The following is a 24,551-nucleotide window of genomic DNA, read 5'->3' as shown; positions in this document are numbered from 1 at the left end:
GAGCAGTAACAAAAGGAATGACCCAGTGAGGAATGATGAGCAGATGAGCATGAGACTGGCTTTTAAAGTCAGAGGGAGAAACGATAATAGGTTGCAGCTGGGAACATGACAAGAAAGAGACAGGTGAGGTGGGCGTGGCAGGCATGACCGGAAAATTACAAGAGAGGTGAAAGGTGAAAAAGGAAAACACAGAAACCCAAAAGACAACTAAACCAAAACAAAATGAACAAAAAACACCAAACAAAGAACCAAAACCCCAAAATACTGACATCCATGACAGTTCTTTGATTTTTTATGTTTAATTTCATGACAAACAAGATGTCAAAAATAGGATCCAGGAAGTGATTATTTTGTTGCAGTCTGATGACCCAAGTACTTTTAAATAATGTGAACTAAGGATGTGCAATATTTTTCTAGACTAAAAGACCTAGCTAGGGGTCGGGCACCAGTATTTGTAAATGTTACACTAGACTAGAAGGACTAGCTGGGGGTTGGTATCAGTATTTCTAAATAATAATGTAGTCTACAAACTTTTTAGGTGTCGGTACCAGGATTTGTAAATATTAATATTAATATCTAGTCAAGAAGTGGTGGACATACTTTGCGTTTTGTATGCACATTAACAGTTTAAAGTAAATTACTAAAAAGGGCTGGAGCTTCACCGTCATGTATTTCTAACAAACTATAGCCTACTTAATATGATAAATACAAAGTTAAATGGAAAGGTTTTTTTTTTCTTTTTTATTTTTTGTTTTTTTAAATAAAGAAGTCTCAATAGCACTTCATAGGGATTTTGACCCAAGTGCTAACCTTCAAGGAGACATCCTAACTGTAAAAGTCCTGTGCACAATAATTTTTGAATGTTAAGACTGGGTCAGCAAGAAGCAAGGGTTATTAAGGTCCAAGTGGACCTTAAGTGGATGACACGGTAAACAAATGTGGGTCACAACTGTGATAAGACGAGACACGATCCTGGGTTTATGAGACTGAGACAAGATATTCAAAGACTATAAACAAAAAAAGCTCTTTTTTTCCATAAACTCAATTGATTGGCTTCTTTATTGTCTGGTTTCTCAATAATCTCTTCTCACTTTAGAGGGGTGCTTTAACTGTACATGATCTTCTGACTTGTTGTTACTGGACTCATCATTATGTTTTTGTCATGAAAAAAGTTTTTATCTTAAAAAAAAAAAAGAAAACAAGGCAAAAGGAAGATAAAAAGCTGAGCAAGAAAGAAAAATTGTTATTGAACAGTCTTAAAAATGTGAAAACAACTACATCATTTTTGAGGTGCTCATTACCATTTTTTTTATCAGGATGGAAAGGCCTTTCCTTTGTCCAGCATTGCTATCTGACTGGCACAAATACCAGGAACCTGATGTTAACCCTTCTTACTAAAATAGCACAAAAAGTAAAATCCTTGTAGACTGATATAAATTTCCATCACACTTACAAATATACTTTGCACGCTTTACGTATTACGATGAGTGATGAACACACAGAACGAGGAGCTCACCCGTGCAGGACTGTGAGTTGCATGGCCGGCCCTCCTCCACCACACCCTCACACAGGAACGACTCTTCTGGAGGGGACTGACAGGTCCGAGTGCGGGTTTGGATTCCACCTCCACAGTCACTGCTGCACTGCACCCACTGACCCCACACACTCCAGCCACCTGGAAACACAAACATTCAGTAGGAGGGTTTTATTCTCAACAGTTATACTTAATCTAAGTTTGTTATTGCTCAGTGCAAGCATTAGAAAATATCTTATGAACCACTGGATATATTTTAATTAAACTCTCAGAAAGTAAAAGTAAGTAACTTCTGGAGCCAACTCAATTCAAGATGGCCGCCATAGCCAACCGACCTTAGAAGAGACAAAAATGGCTGTAACTCAGCCAGGTTGTCCTAAATTTTGTTTGGCAGTTGCTGAACATAATCCCCATTACATACTCCAAGCGCAACAAATTATGTGATATTTTTGCTTAAAAATCAGGCAATAAGTGTTAAAATCAACACTGTCTGTTTGTTAGCAAAGTATCTCATGGACCACTAGATGTACATCTTCTTTGTAGCCATAAAACAATTTCTTCGTTTTATGGCTGCTCCCCTGTCAGGTGTCACCACAGCGGATCATTTGTTGCAAGTCTAATTTTCACCTAAAACCTGCTGGTTAACAGAACGGAAGGCAGTCACTGTTAACCCAGACCGATCCGGTCAGGCAGTCGTAGATCTGATGCCTGATGACCTTCCTGACATAACCCTTATTAGATCTGGGCTTGGGACCGGCACCGGAAGTACACAAAACATGCCCTTCTAATGGCAATCATTGGCTCTATGTCTACAACTGTCTATTAACTTTTGGAGTCACACCATTTCAAAATAGCTGCCATAGTTGACAGATCTTAGCCAACACAAAAATGGATATAATTTAGTCAGTTTTACAAATATTGAGCTAGAAATCTGTTGTAGTAATAGCCGAGAGCAGAAAGCAATATACATTGCTGTCAGGAATGATAGGCCTAAAATGTATTATTTATTTAATTATTAGTTCCTCCGAATGTTACTTGGAAATAAAATGTTTAGCTGCTAGGATGTGCTGCTTTGATATTGTACTTTGACACATTCTTTAGGTATGTTAAAGAAAAAAAAACAAAAAAATACTTTTGACGATATACAGTTGCATATTTCTATACCAACTGAGGCCACATTTAGAAAACAAATAAGTTACAGGTGCTCTCTCTCTTACCCTGATATATTAAAAAAGGAATTTTCAAACTAACTGCACACGTAAAGCATCTGTTTTGTCAAAAAGGCATTAAAACACTCATCAAAGCAGATGCATGTTGGATAAGGCTGTTTGTGAGAAAGTAAACTGCAACACCATGCAATGAGCATCACAAAGTGACGGTATCTCATAGTGAAAAAGGGTCTGAGGGGACATTTTCTCCCTCTAAAACCGAGGCGTGATGAATGCCATTGTCATTGTGAAATTCCCTGTTTGGCCATTCTGATTTAATGCTCTCCATTAAGATGTGTGCCGATATGAGAAGAATCGGGTAAAGTGCTGCCGAACGACTCTTAGCCTGTCTGTGTCCTGCATGCTCATAAATGTTTAATGACACAGACAGATGCCTTTAAGCCCCCACAGGCGATGACAAATATGTATTAATCTGCATGAATAGAACATGAAGTTGGCCGACATCCAGACACACGCTTTTAATTACCCGCAAATCAATTTCATTGTGGGGGGAGGGGGGCACTGTGGAGAGCACTTGATTCAGTTGAAAGAATGAGGCATGAACACACATACATACATACACACACACACACACACAACTCATCAGCAGCTGCACACCATCTCAACATGACTGTACAATGAGTCTGATAAAATGTAGTGAAAAATACAAAGCGAAAATGCAGACATCTTTTCCCTTCAGAAACAAAATTTACATCCTATTTAAATATGTCATGTCCAATTTGCATATCTAATTAAAGCTTCATAATTGATTGCTTATTCTTTAAACAAACATTTGATTTATCAATTAGCTTTAGAGCATCGTACCACATGACTGTGTCAGGATTCTGCTTCATTGTTCACACACACAAAAAAGAGAAAAAGGTTTTGAACTGTGGTAAATTTACAGATGACCCAAAGGTCTTGATATGATTGAGAATATAATATGAGATACTGCCTTAGCTTTGATTAATACAAAAATAAACTAAGAAATGTCTGAAAAAAAAAAAAACGTTAAAGCCAATGCAGCTGCTGCGAAAAATTCCAAAACTTTGTAAAAATCTAAGCTCAGAGAAAAAAAAAATTATACAATTTGATATATAAATTTTAAAATGAGTATAAAGAGAACCAAGAAATGTTAAGGGGGGCTAGGTTGAGTGGAGATTGAGGCAAACCAAATGTGCACACTCATCTCAGTTCCAGGAATAAAAGGATTTATTTAAAAATAAAAAGTTGATGAGGCAACAAAACAAAACTAAGTACACAACATAAACTAAGTCCCATAGAGATTAAGAACTTATTTTTTTCAAGTTAGTCCTGACTAAGAGGCAGCAGAAGTTACACAACAATTACAATGGATTACACAATTAAAATGCGATACACAATAATAAAAAAACAGTACAATTTAAAAAGGTCATCCCTAGAGCTCTCAGTCTGGACTTAAAAGCACTCAATGAAATAAGTTCAGTTAATTTCCATTCTTTTTGCAACATGGTCCATGTAGATGGAGCTGAGTACCACATTAAAAGCTTTCTACAGAGATTCAACAGCTTTAGCAGGGATTCATCCAAAACAATAAATAATTGTGTCATCAGTATAAAAATGCATATTAGCATCAGACGCCTTTTGTCCTAATTCATTAATATACATAATGAACAAGAGAGGACCTAACATTGAACCCTATGGCACCCCCTTGTGAACACTCATGTATTCAAAACAGACCATCACATTTAATACACTGAGTCTTGTCACTCAAATAATTTGTGAACCAGAAAACTACATGATCTGACAGTGCCAAACAAAGAAGTCTATCCTTTAAAATAGCATGGTCCACAGTGTTAAAAGCTTTTGACAGATCAATAAAAAGTGACGCACAGTATTGCTTTCTATCAAGAGCAACAAGTATATCATTAATCACTTTTGTGGCTGAAGTGATGTGCTGTGCCTTTTTCATGAAGCCTGATTGCAGTTTTGAAAGAAGATTATTTGAGTATAAGAACTCTTTTAGTTGATTTTTGACAAGGCACACAAATTTGATATTGGCCTGTATTTAGTAGTAATAGTTAGAAAACCCACACATGCACAGGGAGAACATGTGGGCTCCTGCTGAGTTTTGAATCTGTGACCTTTTTGCTGTGAGATGACAGTTCTAATAATGCTCCACTCTTAGTATAAAATACATATATAGTTTTTTTAAAATTCTGGTTTAATAAAACATTGCTATGGTGTTGTATCAGTCTTAGGTTTAGTTAGACGAGGGGAGCTTTAAAGTGTTCAATATTAAAGATGATTAAACTGCTGAATGACAGACAGACAGAAAACTTTCACACTGCTTCTCAACACAATAGTAATGATAATGTTATGTAATAAAAAAATGTCATGGGCTGCAAAAACATTAGTTTTACCTGTAAAGATAAGATTAGGTAAGGTGGTGGCCAATAAAATGAAAAAGCAAGAACACAGTGCTCTTATATTACTCAGTCAGAGAAATAAATTCTACAAAAATTCAGTGTGCTGGCTGTAAACAGGCAGCTGGTGTTTAGTGAAGCAGTTTGCAGTTTGAAATGTCTGTCAGATTATAGCTTCTGAACATTTTAATTTTTTTGCGCAGACAACGGCACCACAATACAGATCTGTTTCCCTCTAAAGTCTCCATTAAATCATTAACAGCTTTGTCCAAAGTAATATTTAAAAACAAACAACATCAACAATAATAAAAAAAAAAAAACTGTTGTTCGATGTTAGATTAGAAAATCATTCCTTCATTTGACTGTAACTATTGTAATGGCAAAATATAATGTTTAATGATGTTTGATGCCTTCATGTAAACTATGAAAATGTGCTTATCTGTTTTTAAGTGCTGGTGTAGATTTAGAAGGAAGAACAGTCCCGAACAGTCTTTCATAAATGCTGGAAACTGTGTTTCTCAACACAGGACTGTTGATCAAGATCTTATACACCACAGGGCTGATTGAAACTGGTTCTGTCTCAGGTGTTGTGTCTAGTGGAATTTTCAACTTTTGAATCAGCTGGCTGCTTGGACAAAATGGGGAGACCCAGCATGCAATAAATAGACAGACATCAGATAGTATTCCTTGGCAGAAAATGTTTTCTTCTAACAGCCCCTCCAACTTTTGCTCTTCCATTCATTTTATTTCTAAACACTCTGCAGACAGTCTATACAGCTAACTTCATGTTTTCTCTTAGCAGTAAAAGCTTTTCTAACAAGCAGTGTCGAGAGGTTCTGCAGGAGGCAGACATTTTATCCGTGATGACCAGAAAAATACATAACTGAGCCAATACCTCATCGTGGCTGGTCAGGCCGAATATAAGCAGGTACCAGTCATGGACCAACTTCTGGGTCCATCTCTAGTTCTAGTTTTTTTTTTTAGATTCCTTGGAATATTATACTATAATATATATATATATATTTTAATTTTAGTTTACCAACTTCCATGCTAAAGTTTAAAGAATTCTTCAATAATTATATCATGAAAGTTTAAATAAAACCCATCTAGTAGTTAATTATATATTTTGCAGACATACAGGCAAACACACACAAACACACACAAACACACACACACACACACACACACACACACACACAGACAACTACATGATCATCCACCTTTTATGTTAGCAAGTTAACACATGAAGAACATAAAATACCCACTAACATTAATAATAACTTATTTTTATTGTTGTTGTTATAGTGTCTCTTCTTGTTGAGCTAAACTAATTCTGATGCAGCAGAATAACCTTCAGCTGCTCTCCTGAATCATCCAGGCTTTATTGTGGAAAAAATGCTTTATGAACACAGAAAAAAAAGATTAAGTCATTTGGAGCAGAGGACAGAAACTCCTTCCATTAAATGAAGGATTTGGCAAAGCGAAGGAAAAGAAGAGGGTGTGCGGGTCCATTTAAAGATAAGATTTTCCCAGAAAGAAAAGAGAAATGACAAGACTGAATTTTCTTTCTCTTTTTTGCCCCATAATTACAGCATTGAGGAGTCGGGGGAGGAAAATGGAAGGGGAGTATTGGAGTGTTGTCTTCCCCACTCTGCAAGGACATTTCATTAAACTCCCAATTCAGAGGCTGTGCTTAGAACTGTTGTCAATAAGCCCTGAACTCATCTGTGTCTTTCAATTTCTACACACCCTGCTCCACCCTGACATCCAGTTTTCTTTAAAAACACTCACACACACACACACACACACGTGCACTCATGCAATTTCTGAATGTGTGTGTTTGTGCCACCAACACGTATTATAGCTGGACTCCATACAGATTCCCACAGTACAAGTAATGTCCCACCCCCTCAATGTCACGAAATAGGACTTTGCCCTTAAGAAAACACCTCATATTATACATTTATATTGTGACGATCCTGTTAGGTGACTGACTGAGCTGCTGCAGGTGTGGCTCTATTGAGTGCAGCAGGTAGTTATTGGGAACATCTGATTGGCTTATTTAGTCTGGAATAAAAAGGAAAGGTGTTGTATTGGGGGGGGGGGGAGATTAGGCCTAACCCTCTTCTTGTTTGTCCGCTTTTCATTATGTTTGTCTTGTTTGTCCTAGTTTGTTTCTTACTTGGGTTTGGTTAACTTAATTTTTTCCTTGACAAGTTTGCTTTTCTTTATTTTTTCATTGCTTTTGAATAAATATTTGAAATATCATTTTTGTGTCATTTCCCCTTTGTTTTGTCACAATCCCTGAGCCAGGTTGTGAAAATATATATTTTTTAGGTGTTGAGTCTAGCTGAATAATAATGGGGTGGTGGTACAATCTATTTTTTGATTTGTTGCCGACATAAAGAATTCAGAATTGATTTAAAATATTTTAAAATTTGTTATTAATTCAAAAAAGGGTTAAAAAACAAAAACAACTGGACTTCTATTTATTGAGAAAGCTCCTCGAATGAGAAGCGAAACGTCTTCAACTACAGAATAGAAGTCCAGTTGTTTTTGTTTTTTGATCCTTTTTTGAATTTTTACCATGGCTTATATGACTGAAAATCTACACCAGCAAAAATCTGTTATTCTTTAATGGCAATAACGTCATGTTGGACAAAGGCAAAAGATAGAACTCTGAAGTGTGGAAGTGCAGCATCCGGACAGTTTATTTTGTGCACACAACAGTGACAAGATGGCTGACAAAGAAATACAAACAGGTCTTTCTGGATTAAAAGCCAGTGTTTGGAAGTGATTCAGTTTTTATATGCAAGTTGTATACAAGTTTCCACCCATTGGAGGAGGAGGGAAAAAAACAGCCATCGGTAGCTATTAGCTGCCACTACTAACAGAGGAGTATACATAATTTGCAAAAGACAGTGAACTTTGCAGGTGCAAGAGAAGTGCTGCCATCTTGATTGGCAAGCGTAGAAACCAGCTAAGTTGAACAATGTCAAAATCAGGTGATTGTCAAACAACTAAATTTGAATCCTTGGAACAGTGATTTGCTTTGTTTACAGATCATGAATGACTAGCCAACATTGTTGAGAGAGACAAATTAGCATTGTTATTATTTGTGTGTAAAACTTTACCACCTTTAAACACACAGCTGCTTTCACATATCATTATTTAAGCACCCAACATACTAAGAGGCGCTCAAGCAAGGTGCACACTTTAACGACACGGAGGCTGTCAAAAAGTTTTCTACATGTACAAAATGATGACATACTAAAATTATATTTAAAAGCCATGATGGAAGTTTGATTACATTAAACACCTATGTTACTGCATAGCTGCATTAAAAAAGAAGCATTTGTATATGAGTTGTGTTTATTTAAGGTTGTGGAAACATGATTTCTTACATAGTTTATATTTAGTGCAGAGGTGGGCAGACTGATCTGTAACTGTTATAAAAAGTTGTAGTCAAGTGCAACAAACAGCAAAGGTGTGGCAAGCAATACAAACTGTGTTCTCACCTCTTCACCCAAACATAATGAGATGCTCTGCATCACCTGTGGCTGAGCCTGACACCCCTTTGGCTTATTGACCTATAACAGACTGATTATACCTTATGGGAATTAAATCATTAGATTACTTAATCTATTCACCCTTATAATTAATCAGATCTCAACAGCTGAAGATAAATCCATCCTTAGAGAGAATTCTAATCATAATATTTATACTCAACAAGAAGGAAATACAAATTTCACTTTAAAATTTTATTCAAAAATAGACAACACAATGGAAATATGACAAACACTAAAAATGTGTGGAGTAATTTTCTAAAGAATAGCTGAAATAATTATTATAAATATTATCCAGGGTGAGCCTTGCCTCTCGCACAGTGACCGGTGGAGATAAGCAACATCTCTCGGCAAGCCAGAAAGGAAAAGTAGGTAAAGATGGATGGATGGATGGATGGATGGATGGATGGATGGATGGATGGATGGATGGATGGATGATTTATTTAGATGCACTGAAAGTGGCAATCCTTTAATGATCAGGAGATTATCAGTTTATCTGAAACAGAAGAATCTTTTGAACAGAATATTTGATCAAAACTGTTTTAGAATTACAGGTTACATGTGGCATGAATTTAGACAATTAAACAAAACTGAATAGAAAGCCTTTATTTTCACTGCACATAATTTAAACAATGAAATTTAGAGTGCTGCCACTAAAACAATGCTCATTGATAAAAAATAGAGTAAAAAAAAGTAAAAATAAAATGGTGTTGTAAAAAGTTTAAAAATTTTGATGGAATCTGAATTTAAAAGCCTGCAACTTGTAAAAACTGCTTTTTTGTCTGTTTCTGCTTGACTTTAATCTCTTGTATCGCCTTTCAGAGTGTGGAGGAGAGAACAGTTTTTGACCTTGATGTGAGCCATGCTAAAAGTGAACGTTTTGTGAATGTCTACATCTGGTTTTATATATAAATGATCATAGAGTTTTTTTCAGAGTGGAGAACTTATTTTCTACAAAGGCCTCCATAATTTAATGTTTAAATTTTATCTAGGAGTATTTATAAAATGTTTTCCTCTTCATATGTTTGCTTTTTTTTTCTTTGTTGTTAAAAAAAATACTAATAAACGTCAACAGTTTATTTTAGTTCTTCAATTTCAGAATGTAACAAACTAGTTGTTTTATACATAAGGTTTATATAAACCTCAATGAGTTGCATTATTAGTCTGGTTGGCTTGAAAAGCACTATATAAGTACAGTCCATTCACGTCATTCACATTATTTCAAACTTCAAGCAGGTTTTGCAAATCTGGACAAATTTTATTTAGTAGGGAAAAGGGCGGAGAATGTTTTTTTTTTGGCCATGGATACAATGAGATGTATCAATAATTGTTTTATAACTGCACTGCAGCCCTTGGAATTATAATGGGGTTGAATCATGAGGTGCTTAAAGAGTTGCACGTTAACTGAATGGTTGTTTTTTTTTGTTGTTTGTTTTTTTTTTGTTTTTTTTTTTACTCTATTTGTTACAATTGCGGTATTCTTGATAAACTGACAATAATGACAAGCATGAACTGATATAATAGCCTGTAATTTGCAAACTGCTGGTATAACAGAGAGTCAGAAATGTTGGCTGGTGGTGGTGATGTGGTTCACTGAGTTCATGCCGGTGTATCACCACCCAACTTCCTGAAAGTCACCTTCAGCTTCTATTGGGAGCCAAAGGATGACTGGACCAGGAATCTCCTTTTACAGCTCTAGTTTCTGCACTTTTGATCAATAGCTGCCACTTGCCACACACACACACACACACACACACACACACACACACACACACACACACACACAACGACTCTTATAGGTAGGGTAACTGCAGATATATCGATTGAGAAATGTGTGTGCATGAGCAGCTGTGACTGGACTAAAAGAATAACTGAAATACGATGTTGACAGCTGCTGTGAGAACAGCTGGGGGTGGGGGGGCTGAAGAAAAAGTAACACACAAAGACATGAGGATGGGGGAGAAAAATCCTGAAAAGATGAAGTGCAAACAGGCAAAAACAGAGTCTGACTGCTTCACACCGAGCTATATGGCTGGATGAAGGATAAGGCGAGTGCTGACACCCAGAGGACAGAGGCAGTCAGCTGCATGCAGGAGATAACAGGAAGGCAACAAGGCAGGAGGGAGGGAACTGGGGAGGGGGATTTGGACGGAAGAAGATGAACAAAGACAAGGAGAAAAGGGGGGAGGGGGTGCACAGGTTCTAAAAGCTTTGATGATGAAATGATAAAAACAAGCTGAAATTAAATAAGATGGAGAAATAAAACCAAATACTAATAAAACACATGAGGCTGTTTATTATTATTACGGTTTGAATTTTCATTGTTGCCATGTTTTTCTTATGATTATACCAATTTAATATAGAATATTTGCCAGTGCCTGTACATTTTGTCTGTAGCATTCACAAAATATCTGATGACATACTAGATGGATTTTAATGAACCTGTCAGAAATTAATTTGTGGATGTACAATTACAACAGATTGAATTTTGGAGTCAAGACTGCAAGACATCGGCCACAGTCACAAAAATTGTCAGGTTTAGTCGGTGATCGTAACCAGAAAGCATACAGACATGAAGAGCTCAAGGAAATAAAACTTGACTTTGTTGTTATAAAACAAAAAAGCTGACATGGCAGCACCTAGTAAAAAAGACCACCGGAGGAGCTCACAGGAGAAACTTGGGAGGAAACCTGACTGTGAGAGACAAAACGTAAAGGACTGGACTGGTAAAGTAAGTGGAGCAACCTGTGCTGAACACTGGCAACAGAGTGGGCGGAGCAGGCTGACTGAAAAGCAGGAACTGAACTGATAAGTAAAATGATGGCACAAAAAACGCAGGGGAACTGAANAGTAATACAAACACAGAGATCACAACCCACAAATGAGTGTAAAAATAAAACACAAGAGGCCACAAACAAACCCATAAAAAAAGATTTGGACAAAAGATGGTTATAACTCAGTGAATTTTACATATACATAGCTAAAATATGGTATGGTGTTAGCTGAGATAATCATCAACAGATATTGCAAGTAACTGCACACAACGTCCATTACAAGGTTTGACTAAAATGGCTATAACTGTCATTTTTAAGTGTAAGACGATCTTAGCCTAAAACTCTGCAACAAAAGGTAGTGGATGATACGGATTTCTTCACTGAATGCTGGGCTTTTGATGAGTATCCCTTTTTGTTTAAATAAAAATTTGGATGATGGTCCAAAAAAAAAAAAAAAATGCTCCTCAGTGTCCTAAAATCTCTGTTTGCTTTTTAATAAATAAATAAATATTCTTAAACTTCAGCACAATGATCAGTTTCTTCTTGCAGAGCTGGAAGCTTAACCTGTGGGTGAAGGCTCCACATGGCAGCCAGTACCTGGTCCGCTCCCTGACATTAAGCTCTCTCTTGACATTAAGCAGGCAGCTACACAACTTGGTTACCAGCTCCAAAGGCTAGGGCTGGAAAATAGTTGTGAAAGAAGCCTGAAAATAAGTTTAATTATTAAATTTTCAGACCGAGCATTACTTAGAAGAATGCATAAGATATTTTCATGTCATAATTTTCGACGAATATCATCTCATGTTGAGAAATGTTTTGGTCAAACTATGAAAATAATGTTACACAAGAGCTCTCATGATTTTGTGAGATCTCAAAAGATGTGTTGGCGCTCAGAGTATGTGTTGTGAATCATGTTCAGCTACTTTCACTCCAAATTTTAGCTAGATATCTGTCCAACTGACTGAGCTTAAGTCACTTTTGTATTGGCTAAGGTTTAGCTATTGCAGTCATCTTGAATTTAGTTGACTCTAAAAGTTAAACCTTTTCTGAGAGTTTCACTAAATTCTGTCCAGTAGTACATGAGACAGATAGCGTTGATTTTAAAAAGTTATTGCTAATTTTTTAAGCAAAGATCTAGCTCAAAGTGTAGTGTATTATGTGTAGTATGTATTAAGAGTTCCTCTTCCACACCAAAATGTAGCTCAATATTTGTAAAACTGACTGAGTTCTAGCCATTTTTGTATTAGCTAAAGTGAATTAGCTGTGTTGGCTACTTGAATCAGGCTGACTCCAAACTTTAATCAGCTGTAGATATACATCTGGCAGCTGTGGATCAGTGGTTAGAGCAGCTGTCCTTCAATGAGAGAGTTGGAGGTCACAAGTTGAAGTGTCCCTGGGCAAGACACTGAACCCCGCGTTGCCTCCGATGTGTGCCCTATCAGTGAATGAATGGAGTTTAAAGCACTGATTAGACTGTATAGAATTATTATTATTCAGATTAGCTTTGTAGAGATTCAGTGCTGTATGAATGTGTGTGTGGATGGGTAAATGAGCGCACAGGTTGTGTTGTAACGCGCTTTGAGTAGCCTGATTAGTTAGATTAGTTGCACCTCTGCAAGCTAGCTTCTCTTTGCAGAGGGAGAAAATAACACAGATGGAAGCAAAAGGGCATGTGAAAAAATGGACTACTTAAAACCCGAAATCTAAATTCAAGAAAACATGGAAGATAAAATGCATGTTTAAAATGTTTAAAAACACCCAGTTCACTCTATTTTTTTCAACATGAGCAGGTGCACTTTTAAACTGCCCAAGCTCTGGTCCTATACCAGAGACCATTGAACATAAGGGTTATGTGCAGTATCTTAGCTGTTCACAGGACTGCACTCTCATGGATAGAAATCTCTGATGTTGTTCCTGGAATCCTCTGGAGCCACTCTCCCTGTTTGGGGTTTTGGCCCTGATTGCTCCAATGACCACTGGCACCACTAAGGCCTTGACACTCTCCACAAACTATGCTAGAAAATGTGAATGCAGCACATCTAAGTATCTTCACTTGCACCATCAAAGAGGTCAATAAGCTAGTATACACCACAGCAACAGTGGTCTTTGAAATGTTTGGCTATCAGATCAAGTCAACAACTCATTTAGAGCATTGTTCCCCTTGGAAGAAGAGGCTGGAAGCTAAAATCAAGGCAGCACAGGGAGAATCGTCAGAACAACAGAAAAGTGCAATGAAGAAAACTCTATAACAAAAATAAAAAATTGTCCATACTTGAGGCTCTGGAGACTGACAACACCTCACAGCTCTGATTTATTGCCTGAAGATGTACACTTGAGAAACAAAAGCTAGGAATTTAAACAAGGTATTCTCAAACACATCATTCATAAGTTTTTCAATTTTCAACTGTGGTGCAATCCACCTCACCCTAATTACACTATCTCTTTGATTTTCCATACAATTGAGTGCTGCCTTAATGTGGGTAGGGTAGCAATAGCGATGCTGTGCGATGCTCCTTTGGTTTATTTTTAGGCAACACCCAACAATGAAGGATCAAAGCAACTCAATGTGGGTATAGAAAATAGTGGATGAAACAAGCGGTTTTGAAGCAGTTGCTGTCATGACTCATTCAGTGACATATCTCCCTGGCCAATCAGGGAGCTGCAGTCTGGAACCTTGGCCAGAGAGGTCCTAAGAACTGAGCTGGAAGCAGGTACGATCATCCAATGGAAAGGCTCTGAACCCATGCCGGGGTGACCTGAGTAGGGTTGAATCAAGCCCATTGGAAAAGAGCTATTGTGTACTCTCAGTGGTAATAGAATAACATGAGATTAGATCCACCCAGAGCTGAGACTGAACAATACCAGAGAAGCTAATGGGAGGAGAAAGCGTCTGCAACAACAAGAAAGAAGATATCCCATATTCCTTCTATTTCATGATGATGGGTTTAACAGAACTCCTAGAGATGGGCCTTGGAAATCATTTTGTATCCACCGTCTGACCTTTACTTTTCAATAATCTTTTATCTGAGATGAATTAGGATAGTCACTTTACAGGGTGTGAATATTTATGCAATCATTTATATAACTGGTATTACTGCTCCCTTCTTAAAGGGCTGCCACAGCAAGCAAATGTCACACAAAAGATTTGGCAATTGTTATACACCAGTTGCCCTTCCTGACACAACCTGGGCTCAAACCTGCAGTCTCAGTATTACGGGACCGCTGCAGTGACCAACGAGCGACCAGAGCCCCATCTCTTTAATTGGTATTACTCTATAGAAATTTGATTTCACTTTGATGATGAAGCTTTTTGGGTTTTATTTATTTTATTTTTTTCTGTAAAGGAAGCCAGTATGTATGTAATGAATACTAACTACAGATAGACAACAGAACTACAATAGATCAGCGTCGAATTGGACAAGTACAGTTGGACACAACTGTGCATGTGGATGTCATGTCTGAATCAACCCTTTGGACTATAATCCTAACTAATCTGGACCTAATACCATTCACACTTCACAAGATGTAGTGGGAATGGTAAAGTGTGAAAATAGTTGCAATACCCAGAAGTCATGCACAACAACTGTCCTATAGTTCATGCGATTTTTTGCTTATACAGAGACAGAGTTGACTTTAAACTGTTAACTGAAACATTTATAAAAAGATCTTGCACAATCTGTTAACACTAATATGTGTTAGTGATCAGTCTCTGCTGCACTATATTGCCAAAAGAATCCCCCCCCCCCCCACAAAAAAAAAAGTAAATAAAAATAAATTATACATCCCCAATTCCAATGAAATTGGGATGTTGTGTAAAGCATAAATAAAACACAATACAATGATTTGCAAGTTCTTTTCAACCTATATTCAATTGAATACACTACAAAAACAAGATATTTAATGTTCAAGCAGATACACTTTTTTGTTTTTTTGCAAATATTCACTCATTTTGGATTTGATGCCTAAAACACATTTCAAAAAAGCTGGTACAGGGGCAACAAAAGAATGGGAACATTAAGGAATGCACAAAAAAAACATCTCAATTGGGAATAGGTGAGCGTCATGGTTGGGTATAAAGGGAGCATCCCCAAAAGGCTCAGCTGTTCACAAGCAAGTATGGGGTGAGGTTCACCACTTTGGGAACAACTGTGTGAGCAAATAGTCCAGCATTTTAAGAACAACATTTTCAATGTACAGTTGCAAGGAATTTAGGGATTTCATCATCTACAGTCTGTAATATCATGAAAAGATTCAGAGAATCTGGACAAATCTCTGCAAGTAAGCAGCAAGGCTGAAAACCAACACTGAATGCCTGTGACCTTCAATCCCTCAGGCGGCACTGCATTAAAAACCTACATTATTCTGTAACGGATATTACTACATGGGCTTAGTGATGGTTAGTGAACACTGTTCAATGCTACATCTACAAATGCAAGTTAAAACTCTATCATGCAAAGCAAAACCAATATATTAACAACACCCCAAAACGCTGCTGGCCTGAGTTCATCTGAGATAGACTGACGCAAAGTGGAAAAGTATCCTGTGGTCTGACGAGTCCACATTTCAAATTATTTCAGAAATTATGAACGTTGTGCCCTCCAGGCTAAAGAGGAAAATGACTGTCAGGATTGACATGAGCGCAGACTTCGAAAGCTAGCATCTCTAATGGTGTGGGGGTGTGTTAATGCCCATGGCATAGGTAACTTGCACATCTGTGAAGGCACCATTAATGCTGAAAGGTACATACAGGTTTTGGAGCAACATTTGCTGACATCAAAGCAATGTGTTTTTCAGGGACATCCATGCTTATTTCAGCAAAACAATGCCAAGCCACATTCTACAACAGCATAGCTTCATAGTAAAAGAGTGCAGGTACTAGACTGGCCTGCCTGCAGTCCAGACCTGACTCCCATTGAAAATGGGTGGCACATTATGAGGCACCAAATTTGACTACGGAAACCCTGGAATGGTGAGCAACTGAAGTTGTATGTCAAGCAAGAATGGGAAAGAATTCCACCTTCAAAGCTTCAACAATTAGTGTCCTCAGTTCCCAAACGCTTATTGAGCAGTGGTGGGCCGTCAGGGCCAGCAAGGCCTTCTCTGCTGGCCTAACATAACCAGAAATCATGATCATATGTATGACAAAGGTTAATTTAATTTTAATTTACTTTCCCTAGATATCAAAAAGTATTCATATTCTCTTTATGTCATATTATGCTCCTTCCAGTGCTGGTGTTTATAGGTTAGAGTTACTTCACCCGGGCCTTCAGAATCAACAATGCAGGAGTCTGTGCTCTGTAAGTGAATGGGCAAATATAGTTGATAAATAGTTGCAATAGCCAATCAGATCACGAGTTGTGTCAGTAAGGCCCTCTAGCTAGCCTGACATTGAACGTGACATTTACGCGTCCTGTGATTGGATATGGATACTTACTAGTTTGAGCCACGGCAGTGCTATGCAGATCAACAGAGTCACACCTGGGAATGTTAACAGTTAAAAACTTTTTTAACCCACAATGGCCGAAGGAGAGCGACACGTTAATTTGTTGCTGATATACTGGCAAGGCTTTTTACAAGACAAACTTTTCAAGAGGAGCTAGATCTTGGATGGCTGACTCCTGAGCTAGCTAACCTGTCCCAGGCGGGGAAGGGGTTTGTCCGCCATTTCCAGGCAAGCAAATATAAGCGGTACCTCTGGCTTACGGCTTCTGATGTCATTGAGGTCATTTTGAGGAAAGAAAGGAGAATAGATTTTGTGTTGAAATAAGTGTTTTGGGGGACAAAGCCGTTTTGATGAGTGCAAACATTTTTATTTATTTTATTCTATTTTATTTATTTTTGACAGTGGCATACCAGATATGTTTTAATTGCTGATGCGGGCTTGTTGATTTTTAAAATGCGCCGGATAATAGCTAGATAATAGATAAAAAATTACGTATTTATAATAAACAAGCGGAGCTTAGCCGGGCGACAGGCTCAGCAAAGCCTGGTGGTCCGCCAGGCTTATACGTTATAATTAATATGCTGGGGGAAACCCTGAGATACACACACACACATACAGACATTATATTGACAAATGTATTCACTCACCCATCTGAATCATTGAATTCAGGTGTTCCAATGACGTGAATGGCCACAGGCGTATAAAGTCAACCACCTAGCTATGCAGAATATTTCTACAAACATTTTTAAAATAATGGGTCACTTTCGGGAGCTCATTGAACACCAGCATGGTACCATTATGGGATGCCACCTGTGCAATAAGTCCAGTCATGAAATTTCCTCACTACTACATATAGGCCAAATAAGGGGGCTCACCTGATGCTGAGGTGCATAGTGCACAGAGGTCATCAATATTCTGCAGAGTCAATAGCTACAGACCTCTAAAGTTCATGTGGCCTTCAGATTAGATCAAGAACAACACATAATCTTGATCTCAACCCGACAGACCACCTTTGGAATGAATCAGAGTGAAAACTGCGAGCCAGGCCTTCTCATCCAACATCAGTGTCTGACCTAACAAATGCGTTTCTGGAAGAATGGTCAAAAATTCCCATTAACACACTCCTAAACCTTCCCAGAAAAGATGAAATTCTTATAGCTGCAAAATGTGGGCCAACATCATAGTTACCCTATGGATTAAGAAATATATTTCACTCAAGTTCATATGAGTGTGAAGAGAACCGAGCAAATACCTTTGGCAATATAGTGTACTTCCACACCAAATTTTAGCTCAATATATGTAAAACTGGCAGTTTTGGATATTTTGGTGATTTTTAGGGTCAGTTTTATTCAAATTTACCATGTGGTTTAAGAGATATTTTAGTACAAAACATACACACACAAAATTATTAGCCACCTTTGCCTTTTAGAGACAAGCAATATTAAAATTACAATAAATAGTGTGTTTCTAGTTTGTAATCCACTGACAGACAAATCAGCTGTTAAACCCTCACAGATTAACATCAGTGTATTTTTGTGTCACTCCACACAGAACAAACCATGACACTGTGCACCACAGCAGCTACTCTCTAAAACTTTCTGCCCAAACTCATTGTCTGTATATACCAGACCTGCTCTCTAGTTTCAGGTGCAGGTCAGCCAACCAGACATTTCAATTCTGAAGATGGATGCTGTACTTTAAAAGGAACGATAAGAAAAAGGCTCAAGAGGTCTTTCACCACAGGAATCAGATGCTTTTCTTCCTTTTTTTTTAGTTTGACTGACAGCTCACCAAAATGAGGCTTTTAACATTTTTTTTCCTTCCCAGCACACATCCATCTTTATCGGAGACGGCTGTTGATGAAGCCTGTGACCTCAGACCAGAATGGCGATTGCGGTACTTCAACTCTTTTTTTTCTGGTTTGCCTCTTAAAATTTCTATGTAATTATTTTGCAAATTCTGGCTGTGAATTCAGCTTTATTATCGTCTGAAAAGTGAAGATTGATGATAATGTGTTTGCCTGTGTCTGTGTGTGTGTGTCTGTGACCAAAATATCTCATCAGCCACTGAACAATTTTTAATGTAACTTGCAGAAAATGTTCAATGGATCTACATATACAACTGTTTAACTTGTGTGATCAGCAAAATTTCAGATGGTTACCACAGCAAATAGACTTTAAAAAATGGCAATATTTCTGTCAATTTTACAGATACTGTGGTAAAATTTGGTGTGACAGTAGCTGAGTTGTAGCTGAAAGTAATACAGTGATTACCTCTACAGCTGATTAACATTTCAACAAAAATGTTTAATACTCAGTAAATTCTACAGATATGAGCTAAATTTTTATGGTCTAATAGCAGAGTGAACACATACTTTGAGAGTGACATGTTGCAGTATTGCACATAACATTACTTTCAAGGGGGGCGCATGGCAGCGATGTGGTCAGACCTGCCACCTTCCAGCAAGAAGGTCTAAGGATTGGCTCCCAGCCTGGGGCCTTTCTGGGTGGAGTTTGCATGTTCTTCGTGTGTGTGTGGGGGTTTACTTCACTTTCCTCCCACAGACCCAAATCATGCATATTAGGTTAACTGGTAACTCTAAATAGTCCCTAGGTGGGAGTGTGCATGTCTTCTTGTCTCTATGTGGGCCCGTGATGGACTTTCGACCTGTCCAGTGTTTACCCCACAGTGACTGCTGGAGATAGACACCAGGTCCACATGACCCAGAAAAGAAAAGTGGGTAAAAGAAAATGCATGTATGGATGTATGGATGGATGGATGGGTTATTTTCAAGGTTTGACCTAAATGGCTACAACTCATCATTTTCAAACATAAGATAATCTTAGCCTAAACTCTCATGAAAAAGTGATAGCCAATTTGTATTCCTTCAAGCAATGCTAGGCCTTTCAGGGTTTCCCCCAGAAAAGAGGCTAAACCCGGTGGTAGGTGGCCGTTCGCCGGCCAACCATCAGCCGACCATGATTTAGTAAAAAAAAAATATTAAAGTTGCCAGAAAGTTGAAAATATGGCTATTTATTATTTGATATTGTATGATATATGTGCCAAATATTTACACAATTACAGTTTTACAAAAAGGCACTATTGAAATACTTATTTAAACAAAAATACAATTAAAATAAATACTAATTGATTGCACCTAATTTAAATCCTAATTTAAGTCACATTTACAAGTAAATTAAATTAACATAAATGAAAAAGTGCAAACAAAGCACCAAAACACGTTTCACTTCCAGGCCAATGAATAAGAACAGAGACAAGGATAATATTTTCACTAAGCACAAAACATGTTTACCGTATTCGGTCTTGTAAAGCCACCCGCTGAATTTCAGCTCAACTAACCATTTTTGGTTAAACCCGCTCGTTCCATGTTTATTACTGTGGCTCTGACAACATGCTAACTCCAGATAGCTGAAGGTAGCTCGGCCTCAGGGCTCATTAGAGTCACGCGGGGCTCCGCGAACAGCGCGCGGATCTGAGCACGCGGTGGAGGAATTTATACTTGGCGCTTACGTCGGTGCAGTATTCTCCAAAAAAAACGGGGGGGGCAGTACGCTACGTAACCAGTGGAAATATGTTAAAAGGAGAGCAGATGGTTGAACGGAGCGCGGCGCGCGCGGTCCACACAAAGTTATAAAAGGTGCACGACGTGACACCGCGCGGGACCTTCGCGCAGGGGCGGGGTCAGCGCGATTGTGTCACTGTTGGCGCGCGCACCCTCGCGCGGTGAGGTAGATAGAGGTAGCGGTTTTGGGGGAGCTGGTGGGAAAAAAAACGTGTTCAAAAAATAACGTATTTATAATAAACAAGCGGAGCTCAGCCTGGCGGCCGCCAGGCTTATGGAATGCTGGAGGAAACCCGGCTTTTATTGTTTGTCTGTTTCTCTGATGATTTCTGAAATTGTTAAACAACTGCTGAAAAGTACTTTGGCTTCAGATAGATGTTGTTCACAGGTTGTCTTGCTTCCAATACCCTGTTCTGCCTGGCAAAGAGCTAAACTGTCCCTAGGGAATCCACTTTCTTCATGAACTTGAGTGGGTTTGTCTCCTCCATCTTTTCTGCATAGCACTTGGGACCGATTTTCACTCTTGCTGGGATTTAGATTTCTCTGAAACTTCTTTATTCACTTAGAAGCTGATGGATGTGTCATTGTTTTCACTGTTTCTCTGAGTAACTTTGGGAACATAGTAAACTGCTCCATTTAAAAAGCATACAACCTGCTCCGGTATATGAACCATATTGAAAGGCGTCCAGGGATCACTAACCTGTAAGATCCACACACACACACACAACACACAGATCTCTGAGCAATGCGGTTTATTCTTCCCACGCTTTACACCTCTCTCATAAATCACAGGCCCTTGTCTCCCCACACAGTGTAGGATGGAGACTGCATTGTGACTCAGACTTTGGGAAACAGTGAGAGAAAGATGAGGATGAGGAGGTGGTGGTCCATCCTGGAGGACCATTAAAAGCAGCCTCACTAGTCACTGTGGGCGATGCATATCTTGATGTATGGAAATAGAAGCTCTGAGCTCCACCTCCATACCCATGGACTACATGTCAACTCTACACAGAATTGATTTTTGCTTATACACTGCTGTAAAAAGATGTTAATGCCTGTAGTTCCAACTTCCAATATGATTTTGTTAAACATCCTGAAAACACTGAAACAATCAGAACTTTTGAAAATCTAGAAACTCTTGAAAAATTTTGATTAGGATGGATTTCACATGCTGAGCTGGTTCCAGACCAGTAGTTCCAACCCATTTTATCTCAGATAATTGACAGAAAACCACCCACCTAGTCCGTGTTTGCACATTCACATACATGTAAGTGCAAGCTACAAAAGAATAAATTACTAATGTATCTGTTTTTATTGGCATTTCTTTTTTTCATAAAAAATAAAGACAAGTATCACAAAACTTAATTCCTCTTTCCAGAGATGACATCTGCTAAGGTAATGAAGACTCGGACAAGGTAAAAAAAGGTAATAACTTCAACTTCATGTTTTTACAGTCTGAATACAAAAGCTTTTTTTTTTGAGATCCAAAATTTTCTTATCATCCTGGATTTATTTTTTTTTTCACAAACTCACATGATGCACTTTAATACAGATGAATTCATCACAGACAAGGTATTGTATTTTATTGTATGTTTTCTATGGCTGAAATGTAAAAGTATAACAGTATAACAGGTTGCAGAGTTACAGCACAGGATCACCTGTGACCTTGACATTTGACCAGATCAGCACCAAAATTTAATCACTTGTTCCTTGTACCATGTTTGACATTTCCTAAAAATTTCATAGAAATCATTCATAACATTTTGAGTAATCTTGTACACAGAGAGACAAACAAACAAACAGATGCTACCGAAAATATAACCTCATTGGCTGAGGTAATAAGCAATAATCAAACTATGCTATGTGGAGTAGGCTGATTTTACATGCAATATGTAAACATGTATGTATCTTTATCATACTTATTTATCCTACTGGTGACACACACTTTGACTTTACAACATGACTTTGGCTCCAGAGATGTCAGGTCAGCTTATTAAAAGCAACATTAGATTTCTTTTTCACTCATTATGTCACAAGATTTGCCAACACTGACTCTAGCAGAATGAGTGCAGAAAAGAAAGATGCAGAAAGACACACTTTTGGGGAAAGGGAGAAACCCAAGTAATGCTGTGTGGATGCAATTAAGCAAACGTCACTATGAGTGTGGTGTGTACCATGTAAACGTAAACATGAATGGAATGTATAGTATAGGGTAAGTCATGCAAACATTTCAATCTGAGTAACATCTTATTTTCACTGTAAGCACTTTGCAGAGCTGAATTAGTTGTACTGATTCTAAATATAGTTTACTAGGTAAAGAAATACATTATTGAGTCTACAAAACTTATTCTGCTAAGGAAGAAAAGAAGTTGGCAGTATTTTTTTAAAATGTTCAGTATAGGGTGCAATTGTATAAGTATTAAAGCCCACTAGTACTACCTGCCTATTATTTTACTATTTCCATCACATTTTTTAAGCCACTAATCTGCTTACAGCTGTAGATAAACTCATACAAAAAATACACCAAAACATGTGGGTCACCTAAATAGTTGCAGTCTCCTTTTTCTCAAGTCATGTTTGGTAAAGTTCATTCACAGTCCTGCATTCTTTGTTGTGATCTTGGCTTCCTTGAAACATTTGTCTATGTTTTCATGAGAAGCTGCTCTACACTGTCACTCATGTTTACAGCTTGGGATTACAGTGAATGGCAAGAGATAAAAAAAATAGTTAAAAAAAAAAGATGTCTGAAAACTCTGACAGCTGACAGGTTGACGTTTAATCAAATGAATATTACTCCAGTCATGTAAGCTAGAGTTTTAAAAGAAAATCTGATGACAATAAAGCACAAAAATTGCTATCAGAAACAATATCAATGAAAACAAATTATTAAGCCACTAATACTGTTATAAAATGACATCAGCCCTCACTAATAAAAGAACTCAATATTTTTGCCAAGTACCTGCTCAGGCTGTAGATTCTGGAACAGATTGAACTGTGCTGATATTTTCTTTTTTCTTTTTGTACAGGAGACATGGACTCATTGCAGCCTTTAATACTGTGACATTATTGAGCTGTTATATGTTTGCATTTGTTGGGTTTTTGTGCACAGATTGAACTTTATGTCAGGATTTGGGTTTTCTTTGAGTTTCTTTTTGTATTTAGGTTAAAGTGCATTAATGCAAATTAACACGTTTAATAATGCTATACACAAAGGCTATTTACTTCCAAAACCAACATACTCAATGTTTATTCATGCTTAATAATTCATGAATTAGCTATTCTATATCCTGTGTGTATATGTATGTAAATGGTCATACATATAAATGTACTTTCACACCATGTGTTAGACATGTATTAATGGTTAAAGAATGTTTGAAATAACTATATACTTATCCTGCAGTGCATTAACAAAAGGCAGTTGCTAGTAGTCTTTTTGTGAACCCTTCAAAAGTGAAGGCTATATATGCTTTATTAAGTATTTGTTAATGTAAACAAAACACACAAGTGGAAATCAGACCTGTGGAAATCAGACCAAAATCAACCCTATCATGTTCAACTACTTTCAACAATTGATGGGACAGTCAACTGTGTTGCTGTTGTGTTTTTGTAACTATTGCCTGTGTGAGAAGAAAATTGTGTGATAAATATGCTGTCTAAACATGGTGTAGTTATTATAGAGTGCTATCCTACCCAAATTCAAGCAGTTTTCAAGTACTTTCAATGTCAATTTTCAAGACTTTATAGCACCTTACAGCTGTGATGTAATGTTTTGTAGATATTATTATTTTCATTTAAAATTAAAAAAAATACAGTACATAATTAAAGTATAAGATCCTTTAATCTGATCCAGGTTATTTTTTTCATTCAAATACTCACTTATTACTCTATCATATGATACTAATATCAATATCAACATGGCAAAGACTGCAGGTTTGGAAGGTGTTTTTAGGATGCATGACAGATATCAGGGTCTCCGTTATGAGATGCAGCAGAGATGCTTTCACCAGCTCCTCAAGTTTAGTACAACTGAGACTGACC

General features: G+C 37.6%; 1 protein-coding gene across 12 annotated transcripts in view; it reads right to left on the bottom strand.

Moving 5' to 3' along the window:
• The window catches only part of adgrb1a (adhesion G protein-coupled receptor B1a), a 316,467-nt gene that overhangs the window by 183,718 nt on the left and 108,198 nt on the right, over positions 1-24,551 (bottom strand). For all 12 annotated transcript variants that reach the window (XR_005234257.1, XM_037980552.1, XM_017436779.3 and 9 more), the window contains one exon: positions 1,517-1,675. Coding sequence is in view for 11 of the 12 variants with exons in the window: in XM_037980552.1 (XP_037836480.1) it covers positions 1,517-1,675 (159 nt within the window). In the remaining variant the exon portion in view is untranslated. The remainder of the gene's footprint in view (positions 1-1,516; positions 1,676-24,551) is intronic.

Source organism: Kryptolebias marmoratus, linkage group LG16, assembly GCF_001649575.2.
Source record: "Kryptolebias marmoratus isolate JLee-2015 linkage group LG16, ASM164957v2, whole genome shotgun sequence".
NCBI classification, from domain to species: Eukaryota; Metazoa; Chordata; class Actinopteri; order Cyprinodontiformes; family Rivulidae; genus Kryptolebias; species Kryptolebias marmoratus.
The sequence above is the reverse complement of the archived record's forward strand: the minus strand, read 5'-3'. Positions and strand labels throughout refer to the sequence as shown.